This window comes from Chironomus tepperi, unplaced genomic scaffold, assembly GCF_022539635.2.
Source record: "Chironomus tepperi strain 1889 unplaced genomic scaffold, CSIRO-AGI_Ctep_v1 contig_73, whole genome shotgun sequence".
In the NCBI taxonomy this organism is placed as follows: Eukaryota; Metazoa; Arthropoda; class Insecta; order Diptera; family Chironomidae; genus Chironomus; species Chironomus tepperi.
In genome coordinates this window covers 64,193-91,814 of record NW_027226195.1, presented here as the reverse complement: position 1 = coordinate 91,814, position 27,622 = coordinate 64,193, and the positions used below count along the sequence as shown (strand labels likewise).

At 29.1% G+C, this 27,622-nt stretch overlaps 2 protein-coding genes and 1 long non-coding RNA gene across 5 annotated transcripts; 2 read left to right on the top strand and 1 right to left on the bottom strand.

The window, feature by feature from the left end:
- Positions 1-12,149: 12,149 nt before the first annotated feature.
- On the bottom strand, positions 12,150-23,417 carry babo (TGF-beta receptor type-1 babo). 3 transcript variants are annotated; one of them, XM_070653698.1, is made up of 8 exons: positions 22,884-23,417; positions 20,588-20,722; positions 20,410-20,524; positions 20,067-20,224; positions 14,113-14,420; positions 13,523-14,053; positions 13,283-13,465; positions 12,150-13,225 (listed from the first exon to the last, which is right to left on the bottom strand). In XM_070653698.1, exons 1-8 carry the CDS (start codon positions 22,966-22,968, stop codon positions 13,049-13,051), a joined length of 1,692 nt encoding a protein of 563 aa, XP_070509799.1. In that variant the 5' UTR covers positions 22,969-23,417; the 3' UTR covers positions 12,150-13,048. The 3 variants fall into 3 exon arrangements, with proteins under 3 accessions (XP_070509799.1, XP_070509801.1, XP_070509800.1); XM_070653700.1 differs by lacking the exon at positions 20,067-20,224 and adding an exon at positions 17,852-17,982 and having other exon boundaries at positions 22,884-23,416; XM_070653699.1 differs by lacking the exon at positions 20,067-20,224 and adding an exon at positions 15,720-15,853 and having other exon boundaries at positions 22,884-23,416.
- On the top strand, positions 22,106-22,644 carry LOC139100921 (uncharacterized). The gene is made up of 2 exons (XR_011545489.1): positions 22,106-22,305; positions 22,374-22,644. It is a non-coding gene; the product is annotated as an uncharacterized lncRNA (long non-coding RNA).
- Positions 23,418-23,939: 522 nt separating the features above from the next.
- Positions 23,940-25,727, top strand: LOC139100920 (transmembrane protein 209). The gene is made up of 2 exons (XM_070653701.1): positions 23,940-24,461; positions 24,532-25,727. Exons 1-2 carry the CDS (start codon positions 24,062-24,064, stop codon positions 25,650-25,652), a joined length of 1,521 nt encoding a protein of 506 aa, XP_070509802.1. The 5' UTR covers positions 23,940-24,061; the 3' UTR covers positions 25,653-25,727.
- The last annotated feature ends 1,895 nt before the right edge of the window (positions 25,728-27,622 follow it).

The window sequence follows — 27,622 nt, the reverse complement described above, 5'->3', positions numbered from 1 at the left end:
GAATTAAAGTTGATTAAGCATCGTAAAGGAATAATAGCAAATGATTATAGAAAATTAGAAGAATAAACAAGTTTTGTGTCTGATCTTCAACTGCCGATGAGGTAGAACTTAATATATGGAGAATGAGAATGGAAGTTCAGTAGCACATAGAATTTTATTATCACCTGCATACTTTGTTATTATTGAGTAAAAATAACGGATATTTCTAATGATGACTACTCATGATCCCTTTTGATTATACGCCACGAGGCACAAATGTGAACACTTCTTCAAAAGCACATAAACCTTGAATTTATTGCCGCATCCATAAAAATTTATTTTTTGTGAACTTTTTTAATGACTTTAATTTTATTGAAGCTGATTGCACTGCAGATTAATTAAAAAGATAATATTTAAGCCAATTGCCATGACTTTTTCCGTAAGAATGACTAAAGAGATTTAATTTCTTATAATTATGGTTTGTTTTGAAATTTGCTGACTTAATAATGGAATTTTGTCAATTATTTAATAAAATATTTGGGGTGGTTGAGCTTAGATTTGGATGGTTATGTCAGAGTTTGAGTGAGTTTAAAGTGGAATGTTTATATTATTTGTTATTTGAAGGATTGTCAAGAATTTATAAAAACCTTTAGCATTTGAATTTAAGTTAAATTTAAATTATTCATGATTTTTGCAAAAATTTAACCAGAGAATTTCAAATCAATAAAACTTAACATTTATAACTTGTTGGGAATTGAACCCATGAAGAAGTACTTCTTCATTATTACGTGATTAAGATTCTAACCAACTTCCCCAAACAGTCTAAATTAGCTTCCTTCAACATCTCACAAAGTTCTTTCTAAACTAAAAGTTTCTCTGCTCAAACTTCATAAGTGATTGAACTTTAACGAGATTTTAAACATTTTTCATAAAATTTCCATCCATTAAAATTATTAAAAGCATCAATGAAACAAATTGCAAACAATAATTTCCAAAATATTCTTGGAATCACTAAAGCACCTGCCAAAAAGTCTTACTCCATGCATTCTTACTCTTATCTTTATGAGCAAGAACTTAACCATAATTAAGAAACTTTAATTTTATCTCCCATTTTCATCACAAACATCTCTTTTCCATTACTCAACAAAAAATAAATTTTATGAACAACAAATTGATAACCGTTAAAATAATTTAAATTCAATTTAATTAATGTCGTTAATAAAGAAAGAAAGAAAAGCTTTAAGTTGAGAGGAATTTCCGTTACTGATTAAATAGCTCAAATACGTGAAATTTTTCTGATTGATCTGACTTTAATTTTATCTTGTTAGTTAGAATGAGGCAAATTATCTCATCATAAGTGGATCATCGGTAAATTTTTGTGTAGTTAAATTAAAGCATTTGATTATTATTTGATGAAAAAAACTTTCGGTAGATTTTGGATTTTGGAACAAGGTGAAGAAGACATGTAGAATATTAGAAAATAATTCAATTAATCTGGTTTTGTTTGATTTTAGATGTGTTAAAATTATTCTAAAAGCACAGTAAACTCATCAAATTAGCTTTCTTTGTGCTTTTAGATTAAATCAATATAATTTAAATAATTTGTAAGGAAATGGTACGGTAAGTTGAGAATGTTATGCTAGATTTTATAATTGGTCAATTTAGAACTGCAACTTTTCAATTTTATACAGAACAGAAGAGAAAATCTGTTCAATATGTTGCTGTTACAAAAAATTCTTTTTATTCTTTGCTAACAAAGGATATGCTTGCAATTTAAAATATTATTATTAAGATCTGTTAAATAAGAATTTAAAAATTTGAACGAAAACAATTTAGAATATTAAGATCTGTTATATGAGAATTGTCCCCAATGGCTGCCGACGGTTCTTATTTTTCGAAATTGGTTCTTATTCTTCGAAATCGAAATTTCGAAATATCACTTTTTTTCAAATAAAAAATGACAGTTGAAAAAAGTATTTTTGCTTTAATTGCTAATTTATCTCTGAATTTACCTCTTATTTGATACTGTATTGTGCGAACAATTGATGCAGACGTTGATTCGAACAAATTTGAATCATATTTCGAATGTTTTTTCGGAAAAAAATCCGCCATCTTGAAAAACATCAAAACTTTTAAAATTTTTAGTTTTTCATGATTTTTAGCTTCATTTAAATCAAGATAACCAATTAAATTATGTTCATTGAAGCTTTTTAAATCATTTAATCGAAGTTTAAAGCTAAACTTATCAGCTTAAAGTTAGTTTTTTCAAAAATGATATCAAATTTTTGGTTTTGTTTTCATTGTTTGTTTACAAACATTCAGAGAAAACAATGAAAAACTTAAATGTCTTTAATTCACTTTTTTTCATTATTTGAGACTTTTTATTACTTTTTTTACAATTATTTAGTTTAGTTTAAGCAAAATCTTGCTTTAAAATTAATAATTAAAGGCTAATCTTGAGCTTTTTTCGTTTAGATTATTAACGTTCTTTGAAATTTAAATTTGTTTCCGAAAATAAGAACCATTCGAAATTAAAATATTTTCTGCACATTGCAGATTTGATATTAATCGATTTAATATTACATTATGGTGTTTTTAACTTTTCGATTTTTTAAGAATTTATTGCATAAAATATTTCCATTTGCAAATTCAAACATTTTTGTTTACAAATTTTTCAAAATGAAAATTTGTGAAAATTTTCTTAATTTGCTTGACTTTTTTAGGTTTATTAAATATAAAGAAAGTGTTTAAAATCATAAAAACAGAATTTAAGCATGAACATTGAGATTTTGTCAATAATATTCAAATTTGCATTTTCGATAAATTTCGAAAGTCTTTCGAACAAAAGTGCGGGAAAATCAGAATTTTAAAAAAAATAACGACTCTCGTTCTTATAGGCAGTCATTGGGATTGTCCAAACAATTTGTAACTTACTAATTGAAAGACAAGAAATCAATTCTAAGGTCAGAAAATGTCTTAAATATTTGTTCATTTACCTTGTGTAAAAACCTTGGTTAAATATTTCTGGTGTTAATCTTGAATACAAACTTGATAAAACTCACTGAGAAATTCACTGTTTAATTCTTAACACAATTGAAAATTTTAAGTTAGCTTACTGTGATTAGATTCTAATGATTTTTTTCAAATGATTTTGATGATTCATCAAATGATTCAGTTTCTGATTTTTTATAAGAACAGGAGAGTTTAAAATTGGCTTGATTTTCAAGTTTATTTTAAAAATCAGTAATTTTTAATCAAACCTTAATTCAGAATCTTTAAAAATCTGTAATTTAAGGCAAAATATTCGCTTTTCAACTCCCATAGTTGGACGACAACAACAAACAAGCTTGATCACTTATTTGATATCAATTCTTTTCTAAGTTGTTTCTAAGTTGGAAAATCATTTCCATTTTTCACAATATTTTCAAATTTAAATTTCCAAAACTCTTCAAAATTTTTCCATTAAATAAATTCTTTCAGCATTTAAATCTCTCGTCAGCATGAATTTTCATTTTTGCTTGCTAATTTAACGAATCCATAACAGACCTGGTTTAAATTTAATCAAGTCACAAGCAAAAAAAACATTTAAAATACACAATAACATCAAATTAAGATCAATTTATCAAATAAAATGAAATTAACGTTATGCTTTAATCCAGAATTGACAATATTTTGCCAAGCATGTAATTTCCTTACAATAAAACTTAATTTCCATACAAAAAGGCACTGAGAAAATCATGAAGATCTCAAAATATTTTCAAGCATGAGAAAAATAAAGAATTTTTATGTCACTCAGATATTTAAAAATTCGTTCATTCTCACAGCATTTAATTGATTAGATGTGCCAAAAAAAATATTGAGGGAATTTATTTCCACAAGATTTTTATCGTCATAAAATTTACACACCATAACATCATCTGATCATCAAAAACTGGAACTGCACTGCATCTGATAATATTTTATTGCATTCTGCATGATAGAACGACACCACACAATGCATAATTTCCTTTTAATGAGATCAACTAAAATCACGTCTTTTCAATAATCTTTTTTATTGACTCGATAGGGGGGTTGTAAAAATTATTAATGGATTTATTGTTGTTGTTGGCGCTTAGTGTGGTTTTTTGCGGGAGGATTTTTTAGAAATCATGAATTTTTGTCATTAAAGATTGGCAAATCCTTCACAATCTGAAGATTCTTGTGAATGTTAGGATTCTACATACTCGAATACCACAAGCCATAAATTCAAATTATGGCACCAAGTTGGGGTGAATTCAGTATGGTTCTGGATTTAAATCGAAATCGGACACCAAGTTATAGTCACCCCGAGCTGGAGTCGGATCTTTGATCAATAACAGAGTTGTGGCATTTGAGATATTGACGTTCTGGAACAGAATTGCAATGTCTGGTCAAAAAATGATGAAAAAACAATTTTGAGACGCTTTACTTCTCAACAAAACTTCATAATTTTCTAAAATAAAGATATCCTCATCTTTAAACCACAAAAATCCGACCTCATACTAACCCAATTCATTAACAAAAACTTCACGTCACACAAAAAAACTTTATAATCCTCATATCTTTAGATCAGATCATTACATTATCATATTAAATATTTGTCTGATAATGCAATAAATGCAAATCCACAGCGAACGATTTTCTAAAGCACGACAATGAATGAATATTATTGTGTGTCCTCAAAAAAAAAATGTTTTTTTAATTAACAGATCTTTTAAGTTAATGTCGAGGATAATGAACTTTAAGATGTTGTTGATAGTGATGCTATTGTGGGGAATTAGGAATGGTGTGACTGAAGAAGTGCGAGGTCACGGATCATAATTGATCTATAGGATCAGTAAGTAAAGTCAATAAGTGTAAGTGACTGAAGCAGAATTTGAAATCGACTCGGAATTTGTATGGAGTCGAGCTGACTTGAGTCGAATTTTCCATAAGTCTCGACCAAAACCGCACACGACATACAGTTCATGGTATTTTCAACAATTTTTGACGAAACACTAAAGTGCCAATCAATGCCTAAAACTCTTTCCTACAACCCTCTTTCAGTGTTCCCACAACATTTAATATATTTCTACTCAGAAACTTCCAGAAGCACTAAACCCAGAAGACTAATGTCTTATTCCAATTTTTCAAACATTTAAATGTATTAATGCATTAATATTGCATTTCCTTAAAGGAGCCTGCCATTTAATTATGACTTTTTTATATTATTACTCACCTTCTTTGTCTTCCTGAACAGCCAAGTGAGATAATTAACTATAAACTTAATTTTTTAAATATGTGTAACAGAAACAACACAAAAAGTATTTCTAAACAAAATATTTTTTACGATTTCTTGCTGAACATATCACACAAAAAAAAATGAAAATTACCACAATATCACGATCAGTTTGAATATTTCTTAATGTGCATAAAAAATTTTTTTTCTTGTTCTTATTTTTGTGTTAAAAAAATATTTTTCATAGTGTCTATAAAGTTTGTAATTCTCTTCCTTTCCTTTTTATAACAAATAATGTTTCAACTTCATTAAACAAAATCAATTTTTTATGGAATCATCCACGAGAAGAAGTTCACAGTCTACAATAATCAGTTTCAGTACTTCTCTTATTATTTTATTATTGCACAATGTTCTTTGAAGAAGTTCTTACACTAGACAACGAGAAATTTATGCAGCATAAGGAACTGCGCGTCTTTAAACGATCGCGGTTAGATGAAAACTAAAGCTAGGCACTTGCAGCAAGAAATTTTTTTCTTTTTTTGCTAATAGTTAGTTTTTTTTTTATTTTCTTTTCTTGCCGTTTTACTCTCTTTTCACATGCTGCCGTTGACTCACATTGAACGCAATTGAGAGAAGAAAAAAGTAAAAAATTATGAAAAATACTTTGGATTTACTCTTTTGATGCGGAATGACTTGAAACACTTACAGTATGAAATGTGGATGAGATGAGTTTGTTGGAAGGTGGATGTGCATTTTGTCCGATTATTAAGTTTTTTTAGTGATTTTTATGTAGCATCAAGTTCAACTTTTTAAGTGTGAATTAGGTTTCAAATAAATTTAGATTCTCGTTTCGATCTTGTATTGACAGAACGGTCACCTCCAGATCTGTCCTCTCAATATTTCATTCTTAGGGTAGTCGTGTAGCTCTTATTCAGATTTTTGCTAAGGTTAAAGTTCCCCCAGTTCTTAAATTAACCATTGCAGACTTTGTAGATGTCAAGAGATCGCTAGGAAGACCGAAGAATTCCTGGATATATTGAAAAGGACGCTAGTGTTCTTAATATCCTGAACTGGCAGAAGGTTTCGAAGGATAGAACTGTCTTTCGACATTCCATACGCGCGGTAATGGCCTCACGCGAACTATCCAAGGAAATGTGGGTTATCACATCAAATTTCAACCAAGTACCATCATAGATGATGCAAAGTCGCAAACTGAAATAAGCAGCGCTCATCCCTATAACATACAATGTGTTGTTCATTTATGATATGTCAATGGAATCGATCACTCTTTCACTCTAGATGTCATAAGTAAACGACCCGCCAAAATTACTCAGAATGTGTGAAAACCTAAGGATCTTTAGAAAATCTGACGATCTAAAGTTCAAAAGAGAGCTGGAATTTAACTCGGATTCTGTACGCTTTTAGAGTATGCTGAGTTGCATGATTTTAGAAGTGCGTTAAAAAATAAAACCCCGACCGTGTTCTTGATCGAGAACTTTCTCTTTGTACCATACAAAAATTCTAGTTGACTACAAGCTCCGGTTCAAAAAGATAAATGCGTTTTATACACTTTTCACCCCAAAGCAGCAAAATTAATTTTCTCTTAGTTTTTAAATACTCAACTCTTATCTCCACCGTAATTCGCATTTTTCTTGTATATCTCAAAAGTGATATTGTGTGGAAAATGAAACAAAAAGAAATGAGAACTGCAATAGATTCCTGATTTTTAAATCTAAAACGGGATGAATTAAATGTCGTTTAACTAGATTCTTCTATGTAGATCTCATTGATTAGTGAATTGACCTAGTTGTCTTGTTTTGATGTCTAATGTACTAGAAAAGAATCTTCAAGTTCTATGGAATGCGTATTAATTGATCGCATAACTTTTTAAAGACGAGTCTAGGCGTGCACAATGTATCATATGTGGATTGAATTTTTAATTTTAATTAATAGAAAAAAAGAGAGAATAATAGAATTATCAGTGATGGTCACATTGCAGTGCGATTCTTTGAATTTTAAACTAAATAAATTGTTGTACTTACCAATAAAAATTATTGCTTTCTTGTGCTGGTCTGTTTGCAATTTTTATGATTGCTGTGAGCATTTAAATAATAAATTGATTGAGTATTAAATGAGAATGGAATTGAACGGTTGAAGAAAGTTGAAGATTTGAATTGATGTGAGCTTTTAAGTTGGCTGTAGAGCTTGAAAGCTTGCTGTTGAACTTTTATAGGAAAGCTTGATCTGGATTTTGATGAAATTTGCCAAAAACTTTCTTGAAAAATCCTAAATATAAAAAAAAATAATTTTTAAATTTTTATTCATTTTTTTTTTACTTTATTTTTTTACGATTTTAATGGAATGAAAATACAAAAAGAAATTCTTTATTATAATCAAGTATATTCATAGATAGAAATAATCGCTCATCAAAAAATTTCATTTTTTTCTCGCATTTCATTTGTTTTGTTTTCTTATCAAAATATTCTTATCCAAATATCATTCTTTATCCATTTATCATCAATATGATTTCATCAAATTTCTAAGAAACTATCGAAAAAGGCCATAAAAATTCATTCAAAGAATCTCATTATAAAATTTCTTTTTTTTTTCTTCATAAGGAACCAAAGTTATTGATTTCAATTTCGAATTTCAAAGTCAATCGTTCTTTTTTTTTTTTCAGTCCAATCGTTTCATAAACGATATTTTCAATAAAATTTGAGCGCATATCTTAATGTAATCATTAGTAACACAATGTTCAAGTAATCAATTTCACTTCTATCTCTAAACTGGGGTTTAAATGCTTGGGAAAAGTCAGGAAATTCATGAATGTCAAACATTCAAAATAGTTTGTCAAAATTTCAAAAAACTTGTCATGATTTTGAAAATCATGTCAAAATTTCTTAAAAATTTTGTCAAAATTTTAGATAGCTTGCCATGATTTTGAAAGGCTTGTCAAAATTTCAAAAAGCTTGTCAAAAATTTGGAAAGCTTGTCATGATTTTGAAAAGCTTGTCAAAATTTCAGAAAACTTGTTAAAATTTTAGAAAACTTGCTATGATTTTGAAAATTTTGTCAAAATTTCAAAAAGCTTGTCAAAAATCTCAAAAAGATTGACAAAATTTCTAAAATCTCGTCAAATCTTTGTTAGAGCTTTTAAGACAATTTTTGAACATTTTGACAAAACTTTAAATTTCCAAACTTTCCCAAAGCCCCAAAAATCTCCAATGTCATAAAACGAAACAAAAAAATATCTATCAACATTAATCAATCAATCCAAAAAAAAATGATGAAAAACCAAAAATCCAAGAAAAATTCAAAATTGTTGTTTTTTGTTTATCTTATTAGAATCACAAAATAAAATTTGTTTCTCATTTCATAGTTATTTTAAATTTTTTAGTGCTCACTTTAAATGTTACAGTAAGTTTGAACCAAATAGTCGAGGTCTCTCAGAGTTGGCTTTCGTCATCAACTTTTATTTTTTATTATTTTTTTGTTTTGTTTTGTCTTCTCAAATTAATTATTGAAAGCTCTATTTGTTATTTTTTTTTATTACATCTTTTTTTTTGTGATTTGTGACAAGAACATTTCCCTGAACAAAGATCTCTGCTTGTAATTTTTTTTTTGTTTTTCCTTAATTTTTTAATGCAACTCTATAGATATTTACTTTTATCTTCTTTTCTTACTATTATTTTAACAGATTTTTAATATTTTTTTCATTTTTTTCGTTACATTCATTTCATTTTCAATATTTTCATTTCCAAAAAAATAATATTACCATCCATTGTTATTTCTTTGTATTTTTTTGGTTTACATCTTTTTTTATCTTCATCTTCATATCATTATTTATTATTATAATCAAAACGAACCTGAATGCATATTTGTTTTTTCTACTTGTTTTACTTGCTTTCATCTTTCATCAACGTGTTATTTCTATAGAAAGAAGGTTATTAGTTATCAATAGTTGCACATATTCGTGGATTTGATGACGTTAAAGTATTTTCGGGTAGGAATTAGAACTTAAATTGTAGGAAGCTGAGCTCGAAGTCGACTTGAATTTTGTATGGAAAAGTCGACTCGACTCCATGCAAAATTCAAGTCAACTTCGAGTTCTGTTAGACAATAAAAGAAAATTTTTAAATATCTGCTTAAAAACTCAGACGCAATCAACTGCATGCTCCCTGATTCTGAGCTTATAAAGCTAAGCACTAGAAAATTAGTCGTATCAGTTACCAACTAAGTCACCCAAACAGATCTTGAAATCGAATCTAATTTTATATGGAATCTAATCGTCTATATATGTAGATTTATATATATTATATAGATTCCCGTCGAATTTCCATACAAAATCCGAGAGGACTTCGGATACTCCCAAAAAACCAGCATTTCCTGTCATAATTTTTGAAATCCTTTTGAATATCCCTACAATAGTTGATGATTAGCTTAGGAATATGAAAAGATAATTTAGAAATCATGTCAAGAAGTCCTTGAATATTTTGGAAGTTCCAACGACTCACTATCAACAGGCTTTAGACATAGCTCGAAGTCGACTCGGATGTTGTATGGAAAAGTCGTCTTGAGTCGACTCAACTCCATATAAAGTTCATATCAACTTCGTGTTCTGCTTTTAGATAGTTAAAACTAAATAATTTTAAAAATTTCAAGCAATTCAAAGCTTTTTGTTTACTGAATTTTAAAAGAAGCCATATTTGAACCAAAAACTTCCATAATCAATTCTAAGCTTTTTTCTAGTCCCCATCCAGAAGGATCATCGATACCGCAACCAAGACCAGAACCTTCTTCTGAATTCTCAATCCCGACATCGAGAACCCTTAATAATTCTATATCCTTCACTCATCAAATCCCCGAATACACACAAAGATACAAAGGAAATAAGAATACAAAGCTATATATCTAGTTTATACGTATCTCATACATCGCGCAGCATTATTTTTTTCTTTGCAACACTTAAACAATAAAACCAAAAAAGGGATAAAAGAAAAAGTTTATAAATTTGTTAAGAAATTTTTTAAAAATTAAGAAGAAAAATAAAGTTTTTCTTAAAACATAATTATGTACATAAAACTTATGCTTAATTATCAATATATAAATCGTATGTATCTTTTTTTTTCTTTTCTTTTTTAAATGGTAGGTAGGTAAAATGTATTTCTATAATAATTCTAAAGGTAAAAACTGTTCATTCATTTTTTAATTCTTTTTTTCTTCAATTAATTTATCATGAAAAGCACGGGCAATAATGTTTATATCAAGGATGAGGATTAGAGGGTTTAATTGATGGATTTAGCTGTGATCACAGCCCAAATTTGATTTGAATTTAATCTAGAGTCCGGAATAACACAAGTCGGTTGATTGATCCAAAATCCGGCATCAGGCTGGATTGACTCTGACATGGTGCCAGATTTAGATTGAATCTGGCTACAAGTCAGTGTCACCCCAACCTGAGAACGAATTTTTGATCGATTAACCGACATGTGCTATTCTGGATGACTCAACATTTCCGTACAAAATTCGACTCAACTTCCAGCTTTGGATTTCCTAAATTCATCAATCAAAACCCCACTGACCCCCAAAACCCTAGCAATAATTTTTTAACCTTAAATAATCTTATATTTCATCTTCTTATCATTTACAACTAGACATTATATCATCAATCGTATATCAATCTTATCATTTTAGGTTTTTTTTTCATATATTATTAAACTTAATCTCATGGTACTTTAAATTAGTTAATTAATTTCACTGGATTTTTTTTTCTTACTACCAACTATTGAGCTTTTACCTTATAATTCTTTTCTATTATGTCTGGGTCTGTATGTGTCTGTGAATGTATGTCTATTTGCATTATAATTTAAGAAATGTTCATAGAAGTCCATAATATTTTCATGTCTTATTGTGGAAAGGAATTTTTTTCAACTGGGAGATAAAGTGAAGTTTTTGTACAGATTGGCAGGTATGGCAATAATGCCACAATTGTTATGTGTGTGTGTATTTTGCTTTATCATCAAAAAAAGAACATAAAAATATTTCTTTTGTTTTATTTTTCTATTGAACAATGAAATCATTTCTGATATAATTTCCATGGACATTTCTGTTTGTTGTGGGGAGAAAAAGGAGGTTTTTACTTTATGTTTTTGGAAGTAGTTCGTAACTATTGCAATGGTTTTTGTAGATTATTTTTCAGCATCATCATAGGTATCTATAGTATAATATGTTTTATGGAAATTAATTATTTCAGGTCTTCAGGTAATTTATTTTTTTTTATATGCTCTACACGTTTTACTTTCAACACAGTTTTTCTTTATGTTTTACATAAATTACAGCTCATCAGATGTCAATAGAAAGGATTTGAAATGTTGAGAAGATTGTTGATTTATTAATTGAGAGTAAGGTTTTGCCTAAGAACTACAGGTCTGTATTTGCTGTATTTTGAATGCGGAGGATTGCAGTTCTTGGCTTAAACCTCATAGTTCGTCCAAGACTGCAAGCCTTGCAATTTACGACGAACTCTATTTGAAAGTAATGATGGATAATTTTATCTTTTATAGAATTCTCAGATCTTGTCAAAAATGCATGAATATCACATTTTCAGGTTTAAAAGTTTGAGTTTCAATCTGAACCTTAAGTTCATTTAATGAGCTTAAAAACCAAAATTTTGAGCTTAAAATTCAAAAATTGAACTTGAAATTCAAAGTTTAGAGCTTTCAATTCAATCATTTTTTGAAATTTGAAGTTCAAAATTTGAGTTTTAAGTTATAATTCAGATGTTTAAGCTCAATATTTTGACCTAAAGTTCAAAATCAGACAATTCAGTTCAAATTTTGAGACTTAGATTCAAGATTTGTTCAAAAAAATTCAAATTTTTGAATAAATTCTGAATTAAAACCAAAAGTTTGAACTAAAAAGCTCATCTTTTGAACCCAAAGCTCTATAACCTTTCATCCTTTAACCAAACAACCTTCCACAATCTAAATTCCTCTATTGACATCATTTTAAATACTAAAAAAAGCAACAACTAAAGGAAATTAATCAATCACTTAAATACAAAAAATAAAAAAAAGAATTAAAACTGATCAAAATAACAAAAGCACAAAAAAAATATAAAATATAAAACAGGAGGTTTATATATGCATTTTGTGGTTGTGGGGTGTGTATTTGTTTGTAAATATATGTATCGATAATGACAAGAGATCAATGAATGAAAGTAAATTTGATATTTTTTTCTTTTTTAATAAAAATAAGATGTACTGTATGTCTGCGTTATGAACTAATCAGCATTTTATATTACATCTAACGATAACAATTACAAGTGATAGATATTTCTAAAAATGAAGCTGCTTCTCTTAAGAATTTTTTTCACCATTTTTTTTTCAGATGCCAATACAAACATTTTTAATCCTTTTGATTATCCTAAATGCTTTTCATCATCATCTTAATTTTAATCTTTTTATATTTTGGTAGTATAACTTTTTTTTTAAAAAAAAATTTTGGTACTTAATCTTTTAGTATGTCCTTCTTAAACCTTTTTGATGGTTCCTAATACTTGAGGAAACGTTTAAGCTTAAGAACTATATCAATAATAATTCCAGAATCTGCTGTTCACATCAAACAACGTAATATTGGTGCCAATTACTTATAACACAATGGTCAATAACTTATGAACAAATCATTTCGGGCATGAAATAAATAATATTCATTAGTCATGTCCAATCAATATATATATAAAAAAAATCAATGCATTCTTTGCATTCAATTTGTTAAGCTTAATTGTTTTTTTTGATAAATTAAAGTTCATTCGCTCACATGCGATAGAAATGCTTAAAGTTTCTCATTGACACTGAGTGCCGATAACGTCTTTTTTATTCTCAATGCTGTTAAACGTGCTGCTGGATTCTGATACCAACAATCTTTCATGATCTTTGACATTCCGTGTAATACATCCGATACTTGCCATTTGTTTGGGATTGTTGGGCGTTGATTATCGATGCATATGACCTAGAAATGAGTAAAAGCATTAAAATTAAGTCAAAAAACCTTCATAGTACAGCTTACTTTTCTCATCTCTTCAATACTGGGATCAGGTTGAACAACGTCAAAGAAAGGTAATTGATAATCTTCATACATGTTGCCAGTGTTACATCTCCTAGCAATTTCCCATAATATCAATCCATATGCATAAATATCAGCACGTTTGAATGAATCAAAATGATTGATATTAATTGTATCGTCAAGAACCTAAAAAAAAGTAAATATTTAGATATGTTGATCCTTCTATGAATATCCAATTCATACCTCAGGAGCCATGTAACGTTTTGTTCCAACTCGGTGGGTTGAAGGAATATCAATTGTATCTGTTTTTGCATTATGACGCACAGCAAGACCTAAATCACCAATCGCACATGTCAAATTAGCTTTAACGAGGATATTCTTACTCTTCAAATCACGATGTGCAATTCCTGGCTTTCCTGGACATTCCTTACAATCCTTACACTGTGACTTACAGTCCTTGACAAATGTACCAACAATATCCATATGAAGATGTGCTAATCCTGTTGCAATTGTTAATGCCATTAAAACCATTGTCTTTGCATTAACAGTATGATTATTAAGGAAATCAAAAAGTGATCCATTTTCATGATAATCAGTCACAAGCCACAACTGTGTCCATGTTCCATTATCTTTGTTATCAGCAGCAATAAATCCTAAAATATTGTCATGACGCAACATTGAAGTTTGATAAATTTCAGCCTCTCGTGTCCATGAACATTCCTCTCTACTTGAGAATATTTTGACTGCAACTTTCTCGCCTCTCCAACGGCCGACCTGAAAATTAATGAAAATTTACTAAACAATTCTACAGTACATAAGATAATAATACTTACCCAAACTTGCCCAAATCGTCCATTTCCAATAATCTTCTCCAACTGAATTTGTCGTGCAATTGATCGTTGAACTAATAATGGCAAGCCAGCTGAGCCACTACCCGACGTAGTCATTTCAATAATGTCATGTAGTGTTTGTCCACATAACGACTCTTCAGTTATTAATGGCTGACCGCCACTATTTTGCTTTCGTTTGCGTAAAAGGAAAAACATTGAGATGACACCAATCACAAAAATACATGACAGCAATGCACATAGTGCAATAAACAGTATTGATGGCTCCAAAAGATTGTCCTTTTGCATTGGAACTAGATTGGGATGGAAAATTGATATTAATATTTTATGTAATGGATGTAAGGATAAGTAGGAATGTTGATGCAGTAATTTGATGGGTTAATTTTGACATGATGCCTATTGGGTAGCTTATATGTCTTACTAGAGTTGACAGGACACCAATGTGGCGGCGATTTCACTTTTTTTGTGGAGCGACTCCACAGTGAAACAAACACAACTCCACACAAAGTCCTGCCAACTCTGTGCCTAACTCTTAAATTCCCAAAAATTATCGAATCAACTCAAAGTACTGCCTCAATCCTTTTTCTTAACAAAATTAAGCAATAAATAAAGCCAAAAAATCATTCGTGCATGAATAATTTTTCCATAAGTAATGAAATAAAAAAAATTGTGTAAAGCATGCGTAAAAATAAGAAGCTTTTAGCCCACAGCTACATAGCACACAAAATAGATTAAAAAAATATTAATAAACATACACATTATTTTTAAATACCTAAATATGAACAGCACAACTTTTTTGAGGATATATATTTGAAATTAATGTTGAAGTTCTTAGTACAAGTCTGTGAGATTTTAATTCTTTCAGGTAGTCGATTATTGGGTCTGTGAATTTTTAATTGTTCTCACGGAATGTCTTAAATGCTTGAGAACAGCGATGAATAAGCAACAGCTCGCCAAAAGAGGTTTTTTTTCGACATGACCAAAAAGAATTAAATTCTCGATTTTTATTGATGATGTCAAATGTAAAAATGTCCATTCCTATTTTTGTATAGTAAGTAAGTTTACCCTATGACAATGTCAATTCTAATTGATCAGTTCATTCAGTTATTCCTATATTAATCCATCTTTATTTTGAGATTCAGCACATTCAATTCCACTGAACTATTTCATCTTGCATAATATATATACTTAACAGGAAATATTCATACGACAGGACGATCACATGATGAGAATATAAAAAAATGGAATTAACTTTTTTGAAGAAATTGATGAATTTTGATTAATATTGTTTGTTTCATGGATGAGAATAACAGCGAAAGGACGTCTCACTATAACTTTCATATGCAATACCTGCTCTAAGAGCTTTGCAAGACAATAAAATAAATATAAACTGTAAAATAAAGATATGAAACAATTATAACGGTTTTAAAAGATTTAAATTTTAATTTTGAACCTGGAATTTTCAGCTTTGAACTTTGCCAAGATTCAAAAAACGACTTTAAATCTCAAAAACCGTTACACAATGAAAGCCTTTTTTATGAATTTAAATCCCTCAATAATTTTTTAGAAAATTCTGTCAAAAAAGGTTATACCTTCAGGTAGTTCAATTAGGGCTTTATCATTACAATGGTCCGTATGACAGCATATATTAATTGAAATCTTCGGATCAGTCGTTTTACACTGTAATGGATTACCGGGAGGTAAGAATAGTTTCCTATCGAAGCATCTATAAAAATATATATGGAGACTTATTATAGAATTATTTTATGTATGATTGATGGAATCATGAGTTTATAAGTCAAATCAGTTTCTGATGTCAATCGTCTTAGAACTAAGAACTTATTGCGATGTAGGCACATTAAGTGCCTAATCAATTGTCTTATCAAATATAAAAAATTAGCGAAATGTACAGCTATCTACTTAATATAAAAATAATGCAAGTTCATTAAACCTTTACAAATGATAATTCTAATCGCATTTTTGTGCTGATTTTCTTTAGTAAACAAGACAATAACTTTAATTATTTGCGAATAGTAAGGAGCAATAATAAAATTTATAGCAACAAAATTAGCTACAAATGCATTCAAAAATAATGAATTAAATCAAGTTTTTACAGTAAAATTCTACTTATTAGAGGTTCAATTTTGGTTGGTTTTGTTCATCAGAGATCAAAGAAGACTTGAATTCGCTTCGGTTTGTTAAAATCTGATTACAATTTGCATGGATATTTGTTTCTGCTGGCTCTTGTGAAGTATAACATTTCATACAAATTTCAATCAGTACTTAGCAAACTGTGTCGAATTCAATTTGGCTTTGATCTCTAGTTTTGTTGTTTGATGTCTTGAAATAGTTGATTTTGTCAATACGAAAGTAAAGTTCCTATGACAGAATGGATCGTCATCAGGGTTAGAATATGTATTTAATTTGAATACTTTCTAGGGTTCGAATCCCAACAAAATTAAATATCAATTCTTGTGATGTTTTACATTAGTGATTTTTTTTTCGGTTCTATATTCGTCAGTTAATATTTTGCTAAATGTTAGAGTAGTAATCTCAATCAGGTTATTATGGGAATAATCCCGATTTCACAATTTGCGCTTATTCGCATTATTTCTTGTAATACGTTTTGTTTTTGCTTTTAAGACAAAGAAAATTATTAAATGTAGAAAGGAATTTTTTTGAAATACTGCAAAATAGTCAATTCATTAGAATTAGGAAACGTTCGAAAATTACGTAACGCTAAAAATATCGTTTTTGGAACAAAACTCCACTTTCCGCCACCTTTAGTAACAAAATTTTCCTTAACAAGCAAAGATCATGTTTTCGAGAGCTTGTTCATCTTAAATATATTAGATGAGCATGCTCGTGAGAGTTGCTCTAAGCTTACTCTGTTCTTAAGAGCACGTTCTTTGTCTGCTAGGGTTTGAACCAAAATTTGTACTCCGTAGCTAAGTTGTTAACCTCCTTTCCTTCTAAGCGTTGCGTAGTTTCCGAACGTTGCCTTAGTTAAATGGAAAAATTCAATTTATGCAAATTTAATTAAAATTCATTTTCTAATTACACTTGACACATTTAGCCAAAGTTGTCATCTATCGATTTTCTAACACAGGCATTTCCTGCAGAAAGGAAACAAACTTCCTATGCAGCCTTTGCCTAAGTATTGCCTTTGTCACGGCAAGCCTAAAGAACCTTTCTATAGATAATATCTAGACAGAAACAGAAACTGGCGAAAACTATCATGATGAAGGCTAGGTTCCCTTCAAAAGCCCACTATCTGACAACTCTGCGCTTAGCATCAAGCTTATCAATTAGAATTTAAGACAAACTGAAATCTAATCCACTTGTTATTTCTAATTTAGTATAAACAATATTCTTTCCAATAAGGAATTCATTGAGTCATGCAATAGGAAACTTAATTTCCAAAAAAAATCTCTGTATCTTATTTCCAAGAAGAACAACAACAAAACTGAGGAACCTCTAATGTCAGTCAAATAGCAATAAAAAAAAAATAATCTTGTAAAAATATGCAAGGAATAAGAAAGATAAAGTGTATAATTATTTAATAAAGATAGCAATAATAATAATAATAATAATAATAATAAAAGTAGTATTAAAGATATATAGCCTTTTGCCAATTAATAAAATACGATATGAATAAAAGAATTATAGTTTTGAAATATTTTGCTTTGTTTTTTTGAGGAATTAAAAAAAAAAAGATTTCTACCTGGCTGTGGCATTATGCCGTTATTGCAAAAATCTGTTTGACAGCAATCTGAATTAAAATCCTTTTTTTCTTTTGACGAATAACATTGTAGAGGTAAACGACCTTCAAGGATGTGAATTCGTTCTATGCACCTATATTCATTATGTTCGCAATATTTTTTTTTCATTTTTTTGGTATTAATACACGACATTTCGCATTTTCGGGTGATATCATCAAATTGAATTTAGAGTTTTTTTTATATATTCGTTTCATTTCCAAATTGTGTTTGCAAGTGGATAAAATATTTTTGGAGGAAAAAATTATTATTTTGTTAATAGTTTTATTAGAGTTGAGCAAAAGAAAAAAATATATTAAAATCAAAAAAAAATTATCTGAAAACGAAATTTCAATCATCAAAGCAGTTTCAAACCGTCTTGTTTTTGTTGCTGGGACTTTCAAATCAAGTATGAAATCTAGATTATCGACTTTTATGCGATTTTTTTTATTTGCAAGATAGCAAGTTAGTTTCTCTTGTGCACTTCTGTTGATATAGAGCAGTGGTTGGCAATATTTTAATATTCATGGCCCCTAAAAGGCATAGAGGCCACTTATAGGTACCTTAGCGGTGTTTTTGTACCATGAAAGCATGGTTTTTGGCTGGTAGGCTCCATGAATAACAGCATGCTTTCATTCATGATACAGAATTACCGTTACGGTACCTAAAAGCGGTTTCTTTGGCTGTTAGGGGAGTTTTTGATTGTAAGCTTCGATCAATACCAGAGCTACATAACAGGCGCATGTGACAGGCAAAAACCGTACAAATTCTTGATGTGTTTGATTTTTCATATGAATAAAGCCATACAAATTACCAAGAATTTGTACAGTTTTTGCCTCTCACATTTGCCTGTTTTGCAACTCTGATCAAAACAGTACACGGCCTATTTTGAAGGCATTCAAGTTGCCCACCACTGATACAAACTACTAATTAATTTCTTGTGTGGTCTTATTTATTTTAGGGAAGATTAGAATTAGAAAAGATAAAATAGATTATTTGATAATCCTCGTTTGGGGTCTAAGCAGCGCTATCTAAAATTTCTTAGATAATGATTTCTATTTTGTCATGTTCTAATAGTGAAAAATTCATCATAAAACGATAAAACAAGAAATTGTTTTGACTCTGAGAGAGCTAATAAGCAAAAGGCTGATTAGAGAATTGTCTGAGACCAGATAGAATTCTGAGAAGAGCTTGAAATCGACCGGAGTTTTATATGGAATCGAGTTGAATCGACTTTTTCATACGAAATTCGAGTAGACATTGAGCTCTTATCCCCAGTCATGAGCTAATTAGAAACAATAAGCTAAGATTGTCCAAATTCCCAGAATTCGCTAGGACATCACTAAGTCGTCGTTTTAATGATAAGATGCGAAGTTGTCCTGGCGGGATCGTGAAAGATGATTTAAACTATTCACCGCATTGTGGTTTCTCGAGTTCTATTTCTCTGTACGGAATGCCGCTCCAACGAAACAGTGCTCTGTTGTCCTGAAAGGACCACATGTAATTTCGACTTGTAAACATCGATTCGCCATATTTCACGTTTAGGCTGGTATTGTGAACTGCCCAAAATGATAGGATACAAAGTATATCTAATTTAGATGCTCGTATGCTTGAACTAATCGTAGATACAAAGTCATCTGAATTCCAAAAGCTTCAAACAATTTAAAGTTCAAATTAGACATAAAGTCATTATCTTTGCATTAACAGCCCCCGCCTATGAATCCCAAAAAATATAATGAATTACAATATTTTAATCACTATCTTAAGCGATATACAATGAGCATCAATATCCCAAATGAATTCCATAAACAAGAGATAAAGGAAATATCTGAATTTTTATGGGTAGGGTAATGATCGACCACATTAAAAAAAATCGCAAAGTTCACAAGAGAAACGCTCCCTAAGAAGAAGTATTTTTTTAGTAATCTTATTATTCATTACATTAACAACACACAAAAAAAAATAAAGAAAATACATTAGTAGATGAGATAAATAATAAAACAAAGTAGAAGAAATCAAATATCTTAGTTAATTCATTTCAATTCGTGGAAGGATTTCATGAGATTTAAATAAAAAAAATGCTTTGTTTGTTTCATGATTTCAAATATTAGCAATTTCGATCACAAACATAGTAATAAGCAAAATAGGAAATTTAATAAATAATAAAAAATTGATCTTTACGGTCAGAATCTCGCGAATCAGGCTGTGGACCGGTTTTTCGTTGAATTTTGTTAACGTCATTGCAGAAATTCTTTTTACAACAATAGTTATCATCGCTTGAATAACACCAACGTGGATATTCGGGTGGAAAGAATCGCGTAGTATTTAGACAGCCGACTCTTTTTTAAAAATGAATTAAAATAAATTTAATTTTGATTTTTCGTTTTCAGATTTTTTGAAATTTTTTTGTACTTTTAAACTCCAAAATAAATAAATTAAAATTCGATTTAAATAGTCACGAAAATCACATTTGAATTGAGAGATTTGTGTGAAATAATTTGAAAAATAATCACTTAAAATTTACCTCTGACTATATTGATAATTATTATCAATTTGTGTCCATGATAGGTAACAGTATCCGTCAGTTTCACATATATTATTTGTATCAGCACAGTGATCGCAATAACATTTAATGAGAGCTAAAAAAATGAACATTTTTTATGAATAAATTGATTAAAATAATGCGACATGCTGTCTATTACTTTTCGTTGATCTTTGTGACATTTTTAGAGGATCTGGTGTGGCATGAATGGCAGCCGCATTCGGATGAATAAAATCTTGACTCACGACGTTATCTTCTGACAAATCCTTACTGTGCTTTATCTCGATAGTTTTACCTATAAATAAACAATAATAATATATTATAAATTTTTGTTAATGTTGACAGATTAACGACCATAAAAAAGTATTTTTATCATGTCGAAAGCGAGCCTCAATGTTATGTCTGAATCGCTTATACTGCATGTATAATCAACGAACGATTACTGAGACAAATCTTTTTTAAAAAAAACAAGTTGTGTGATCTATTTATTATTGACTTAATTTGCTTACTCGGAGCCTAAAACTGAATGATTTATATTTACTTTTTAGATAATGTTCAATTGATAACCAGAAATAAATGAAGCGTGTCAAAATGATAAGGATAAAAACAGACTTGATAATTTCAAGGGTCAATGTTATAAATATTAATAAATATAAATAACAGTCAAACCTTAAATCAAATAATTAAAATTTTATGGAATTTAATTCTTCGCCTTATTTGCATATTGAGAATAATTCGGCTATATTGGGCTAATCAGCACTCTGTACATCTCACATTTCATCGTTTGCGGTAGGTCGTGTTTCAACTTTCAAGCAAATTAAAAACTTATTTTTGCTTCTTTTTTATATATTAATCTCTTTGGACTTTGCTCATTTGTGTTAGACACAGAATTTATGGCAAAAAATAATATTATGTCCAATGACGTCTAGAGTTGAGAAGAAATAATATGAAGTTTTCTGGACTAGGGAAAGTTGAATAAAAGGGAAAACCCGTTAGCAGTTCATATCAATGAAAATGCATACTTTCGCTAAGACACAACACTGAACGAAGAATTGAAGTTTAAAAATTCCATTTGTAATTCAGAATCGAATAACGACCAAAGGAGAACCAGTAAAGGTTAATGGAGAACAGGTACGGGAAATAGGCATGTTAAAGTTAGGATGGTGGAAGCTTATTTAGGTTTAATGTCGTGAGCAGAGATCGAAGTCAACTGGAATTTTGTATGAAGTTAGTTCTGTACAAAATCTTTGTTTACTTCGAATTCCAGTCGTCAGCATTGTGCAAATTCTTGTCATATCGACAACACTCTATATAATGATTGGAAGATCAGTTTCTTTTGAGAATCGGAAAGAATTTAACCCGAGTACTCACAAAAGAGTGAAACATATACCCGGTCTGTTGCTTAACTACTCGGCAATAGTGGCCATGTTCTCGCACTGGCAGATTCGCCTATATATGACTCGATACTCCAAATTCCACTCTGTTCAGACACCAAAACAGAGGATTTAAGTGATTTAATGATAAACTATGATTGACAGCAGCTTGAACTTAATCTATACCACCAGTAGAGTATCAAAAAAGTTTGTAGAATGGGCACCCCAAATCTGCCAAAAATTATCTATCAGTTACTCAAAAGTGCGTTATAAATCATAGATAGCAGTGCCTTTTTGTCTTCAACAGACCCTAATCATTATTCTACATATCTACTCTACAGTAATATCAAGTTCAAGTATCAATAAATATTCCATAAGTAATATTTTTATCTCAAAATTGACGAAAGTTTACTTCGAGCCATACGTTTTTTGGCAGTACAACTGAACAAACAATATAATAAAAAAAAACCTAGGTAAAAGCAACATTATCAGGAAGCTACGCAGGGTATAATCAAATATTTATAATATTATCAGAAGCACTGAGTTGAAAAGTAAATTTACTTAAACTTTTAGATAAACAAAAGAAGTCTAGATTCTTGAAATTTTAAAAGTCAATATGACCAAACAGGAAAGGATTTATTCACAAAATAAAAGGCAGTAAATTTGCTTAAAGATTAACAGATAAATATGGTAACAACAGCAAATATGGAAGAAGTTGAAAAAGGAGTTTCGCATGTAAAACATTTAAATGAATATTTTTAAAAAAAATTTCAATATTAATATTGTTTGTACACAAATATAAAAGTGAAAGTTCTATAAATAAACGTCATTCTTTCCGTACTGAGAGGCAAGCAAAGCTTGTACATAGCACAGCATGAACTCTGAAAAATCATGAGTTTATTTTTCATGTTCTTCTTCACTATTTTTGCTGCTGCTCTTTTTCTCCTTTCTCGCTCTCAATCATCCCAAAAAAAAAGTCAGCAACAACAATATTATTAAAGTATATATGCGCGAATGTGATATCTAAACTAGTTAATAAAATGCCTCGAAATTATTGATACACAATTTATATTCAATACTAACCATAACTTGCATATGATAAGCCAGAATATATTAAAAATGCCACTACGAAACGTTGTGATTTGATATGAAAATGAATAGCACTCATGATATATAATATATATTAATTTTTTTTCTTTTTCTTTTCCTTCTCTTCTTTTGTTTTTGTTGTTGTAGATGTGCACTATTTTATATTTTTATACACTTAAATGCATTTAATTAATGATATTTTCTTAAAAGAATTATCTCAATTTTGTTTGTTGCATCCTAATCATTCGATTAATTGAACTTATTACTGATGCATTGTCATTTTAAATAGATTAATTATGACTTTTCTGTATTATTAATACAGCGCACTTTGATTTGACATTTTTCACATTAAATTATCGTCAATTCATGAAAACTTCACATTAAACACAAACATTACAATAATTTCTAGTAAAATATGACACTTTACATCACTCTTATCAAGTTTTTAAAACCAAATAAGCGAATTTTATTATTGTACTGTGAATAAAAACTTTTCTCAGTCCTTCATTGCTCGATTTTAGAACAATATTTTATTTTTTTTTTTATTTTGCACAATGAGCTTTTTTATGCTGGATGTTTTTAAAACTGGATTTAATTACTTTTCTTGACTTTTCTTTGGTGATTTTCAATGTTATCTGCATGTTTGGATTACTTAAGTTGACCTACTATTGTTTTTCAATGATATTTTGATGAATTCAATTGATTTTATTTAATTTTTTAAATTCAGAAATGTGAACTAAATTTACAACAACAACAACAAACTTTAGTACAGGAAGTAAAAATGTTCTAAAGTATATGCGTGTCTTATGCGCATTTTTGTACTGCAACAAGGATAACTCTTAATTTACTTATTTTAACATTTATTTTCCTTATAATAAATTTTTAATACCGTTAAAATTCAAATTGTAAAATTTTGAAAAATTTAACGGTTTTGTAAAATTCAAATTCTACAAAATTTGCAATTACGTCATCTCAGAAATTTAGTTGAAAAAATAATTTTGGCTAAAACCTATAAAACCATTAAAACAGCATAGCTAATCGTTAATTAACACACAGGCACGCATCGACAAGTTCAGTACATGAACAAACTGCTAAAAAACGTGCTCATTTGTATCAAATTTAAGGCGCAAAAAACCGGCGGAAATAACAAGCATTTCTAAAAATTGTGAAAAATGCATAAAACTCATCTAATTAACAAAACTTTAGATCTACATTTAGCGGAAATAAAAAGAAAGAGTTCACTTAAATGGAGTTCATTTAATTTTCTCATTCTATCAGTGCTAGTTTTCGATGTTTATAAAACAGACAAAAGTGATAAATTTTACTGGATCGAAGTTACAGCATGTCTAATAATACTCATTTCGCTACTTAAAAACATCATTACTTACCTGTATTACACATGGTTCAACGAAGAAATTGCATGTGAGAATGAGGAACAAAGAATATTATTAAGTCTGAATAAGTCAAATTCATTCGTGAAGGCGCCAACACAAAGTAAACTTAGTAAACAAGAGAGCAATGATATGTTTGCAGGAAACATAAGAAATTTGAGTTGGCAGAGTTATGGAGAACGTAAGTACTTTGAACTTATCACAAGCATATCACATTTCATATTTAATTTCTTGTTATTTGAATATTTTAGCAAGTACAGCGAATCTGAGTCAACATACTAGCTGGATGAGCAACACATCGATCGGCAGTTATGATTCTACTTTAACACATCATTCAGATGCAAGTTATAGCTTTCAGTCACCATCAAGATTCAATAAATCTGATTTCATAATGGATCGTAAGAGGATGGAAGAATACTTAAATGACGTCAATGATCAAGAAAAGAGGATCGCAAGTGCTGCAGAAGCACAAAATAATTTAGCAGCTAGCTCATTCAACTCATTTTGGGGAAGTTTTGATGTAAATGGCTTTGTATCGTCACTGAAAAATTTAACTTACCAATTATCGCCACATAATAAGCAAAGTATGAGGGATGAATCATTTAGTAATAAGGATGAGGAGCATGCTGAAATAATAAGACAAATGAGTGCAAATAAGCTCTCAAATTACGTTGCCAACTTAAAAATGTATATTCATAAGACAATTTTGGAACCATTAGTTCATGCTATCGATGACACTGACAAAGCTTTTGAACAGCGCGGATTTACAGACATGAAAATTGGACATGTTGGAATCGAGAGATTAAAGAAAATTGCATCATCGAATCAGCAGTTAATTCAATTTGTTCCAACACTACCCAAGCTACTTCCATTTTTGGAATTGACAACAAATCAAGAGTTTCTTGTTCAACGTATACGCGAACTTGCTAAAGGAAGTTGCCTGAAAAATTATAAATTTACATCCAGTTCTTATGATCCATCAAATCAGAATGACCACAAACCTAATGATGCTGGAATTTTGTTCCATTTATTCTGCTGCTATCTGGATTCACAATTGCAGCCAGTTCCTGATATTTCAAGACCATTTTACAATCGCTATGTCATTATTGGAGATTCTAAGAAGACCAACGTCGATCATTATGTAAAGGAAGCAACGAGGAACAAATCAAAATGTGCCATTTTATGCAGCAATCCAATAACACCAAAATTCAACTTTGTTACTGACAAAATCCATGGAAGTAGTCACGATCGTAATAATTTGTTCTATGTCATCATTCAGTTCCTTTTTCACCTTAAATCTGATGGAATGATGCTTGAAACTGTATCGCTAGGAAAATCTGGACTAAATCTTATCAATGTAATTGAAGATTAAGCAATTTTTTGTTTTGTTTTTGCGATCTCATGAACTTTATAAGCGTCAGATTTCTTTGAAATTTATTATTTGAATAAAGATGTTGTTTCTTAAAACTTAAATAATTATATTTATTTATATACATTTTATATCTTTTTGAATTGATTAATTATTGGATAATTAATTAAATATCTGGAAATTATTTTGAAGCTAGTCGTTCATGTTAATGATATTCATATTTTTGTTTGAGTTGAAGTTTTCGTGGTCCTTACGAAATTAAAAATTTTGAAAAATAACGGTCAAAAAATATTTAAAAAGTAACGAAAGTCAAAAATTTGAACTTATTTTGTCAAAAAAAATATCTGAGATGATCAAATCAATTTGAATTTTTGAAAATCGTTATTTTTTCAAATCTTATTTGATCGTTAATTCTTCAAATTACAGTCACCAAATTGATTTGAATTTTTAAAAACTGTTATTCTTTTAAATCATTTTTGACAGTTAAATTTTCCAATTTTCAGCTCGATGGTTTCTTCAAAAATTTTAAAGTCACCAACTCATACAAGTCTAAACTTTTTGTATTAAAATAATCTAAATACAAAAGTACGAAAAATTGAAGTTAAAAAGTGCATCAATTAAAGCTAAACTTTAAATTTATGACTTAACGATGCATCCAATCCAACACCTGAAATATTAATTAAATTAGTTTGTCAAAATTATGAGTAAGTAAAAGCAATAATTTGTTAATTTTTTGTCGATAAACATCATTTCTGTTTCCAAATGTGTCTTTTCTTCTTTATTTAATTTTTCAAAAAAGGAAGAGAAAAAAAATTAATTAAAATTCTTTTTTTTTGTTTGATATTCCATTTTTAATTCACTTGTTGTTAGATGTACGTTTATTATCAAAATCTATTAGTCTGCAATTTTTATTATTTTTTTCATTCTCAATTTCCTGCCATCAATTCAATTAGTTGCGAAAATGAATTAAAATCAATTCTCATGTCAATCTTTTCTGGTTAATTTTTTTTTTTTTTTTTTTAATTACGATTAATGTTTAATGTTTAAGCAAAATTTGAGTTAATAATCTTGTATCAATTCTAATTTCTTCAATTTTTTTTTTTTTGGCATTTTGCTCTTATTGACTTTTCTTGTTTTAATATTGAATGAAACTTTTCTAGATTCTCTAAAATTATTCAATTTTGAGTTGTTTTATGCTACAGCTAAAATACAATTTTTTTCATCTTTTTTTTTTGCGTTTTATGCAATTTCATATTTGATAACTTTTATGGAATATTTTTCATTAATTTCACCTCCTATTCATGATTTCATCGTTTTTAAAACATTGACATAATTTCCTAAAAAAATCAATATGATTCAAACATAATTTTAACCATGCATAAAGTAAACCTTTTTTGCATTATTAAGTCAATATGTAACATTATTAATATTAATTTATTAATTAATTAATAGAATTTATTATTAAATTAGATTAAAAATGGGAGTTTGTTAGGAATTTGAAGGTGATTAAAAAACCGTTAGAATAATAATTTGAATTTTTTAGCTGAATTTGCATTGTTTTCACTGGAAATGTGTTGTTTTCAACAAAAATTTGTAAAGTTTTAGACAAATTTGAATTTAGAATTTCAAATAATTTGTCTGTTGTAAGGTTTTGAAACATTTAATAAGCAATTGTATGGTTTTGATGAAACAATTGCATTGTTCTAAATGTAATTATTTTGAATTGGTGAATTTCACAACATCTAAGAATATTCACCACAAAACCATACAAATGTTTTTCAATTCCAACAAGCTTAAAATCACTTTCAAATTCCCAAAATTTTAATTAAGTTAACGTTAAGATTAAAGGAAAGAGAATAACTGAGTCTTTGAGAGTCGAATAAACATAACATTATCTTCACCATTATCTAACTGAAATGAATAGTGCTAAAAACTCAATAAATCATTTAGATAATTTAAAAAAAATTAATTCA

Coding starts and splice junctions, on each gene's coding strand:
- LOC139100920 (XM_070653701.1), top strand. CDS start 24,062: ATGCATAAAACTCATCTAATTAACAAAACTTTAGATCTACATTTAGCG. Junction 24,462..24,531: donor TTGGCAGAGTTATGGAGAAC/GTAAGTACTTTG, acceptor TGAATATTTTAG/CAAGTACAGCGAATCTGAGT.
- babo (XM_070653698.1), bottom strand. CDS start 22,968: ATGAGTGCTATTCATTTTCATATCAAATCACAACGTTTCGTAGTGGCA. Junction 20,225..20,409: donor AATTATCAATATAGTCAGAG/GTAAATTTTAAG, acceptor TTTTTAAAAAAG/AGTCGGCTGTCTAAATACTA. Junction 13,226..13,282: donor GTATTGAAGAGATGAGAAAA/GTAAGCTGTACT, acceptor ACTCATTTCTAG/GTCATATGCATCGATAATCA.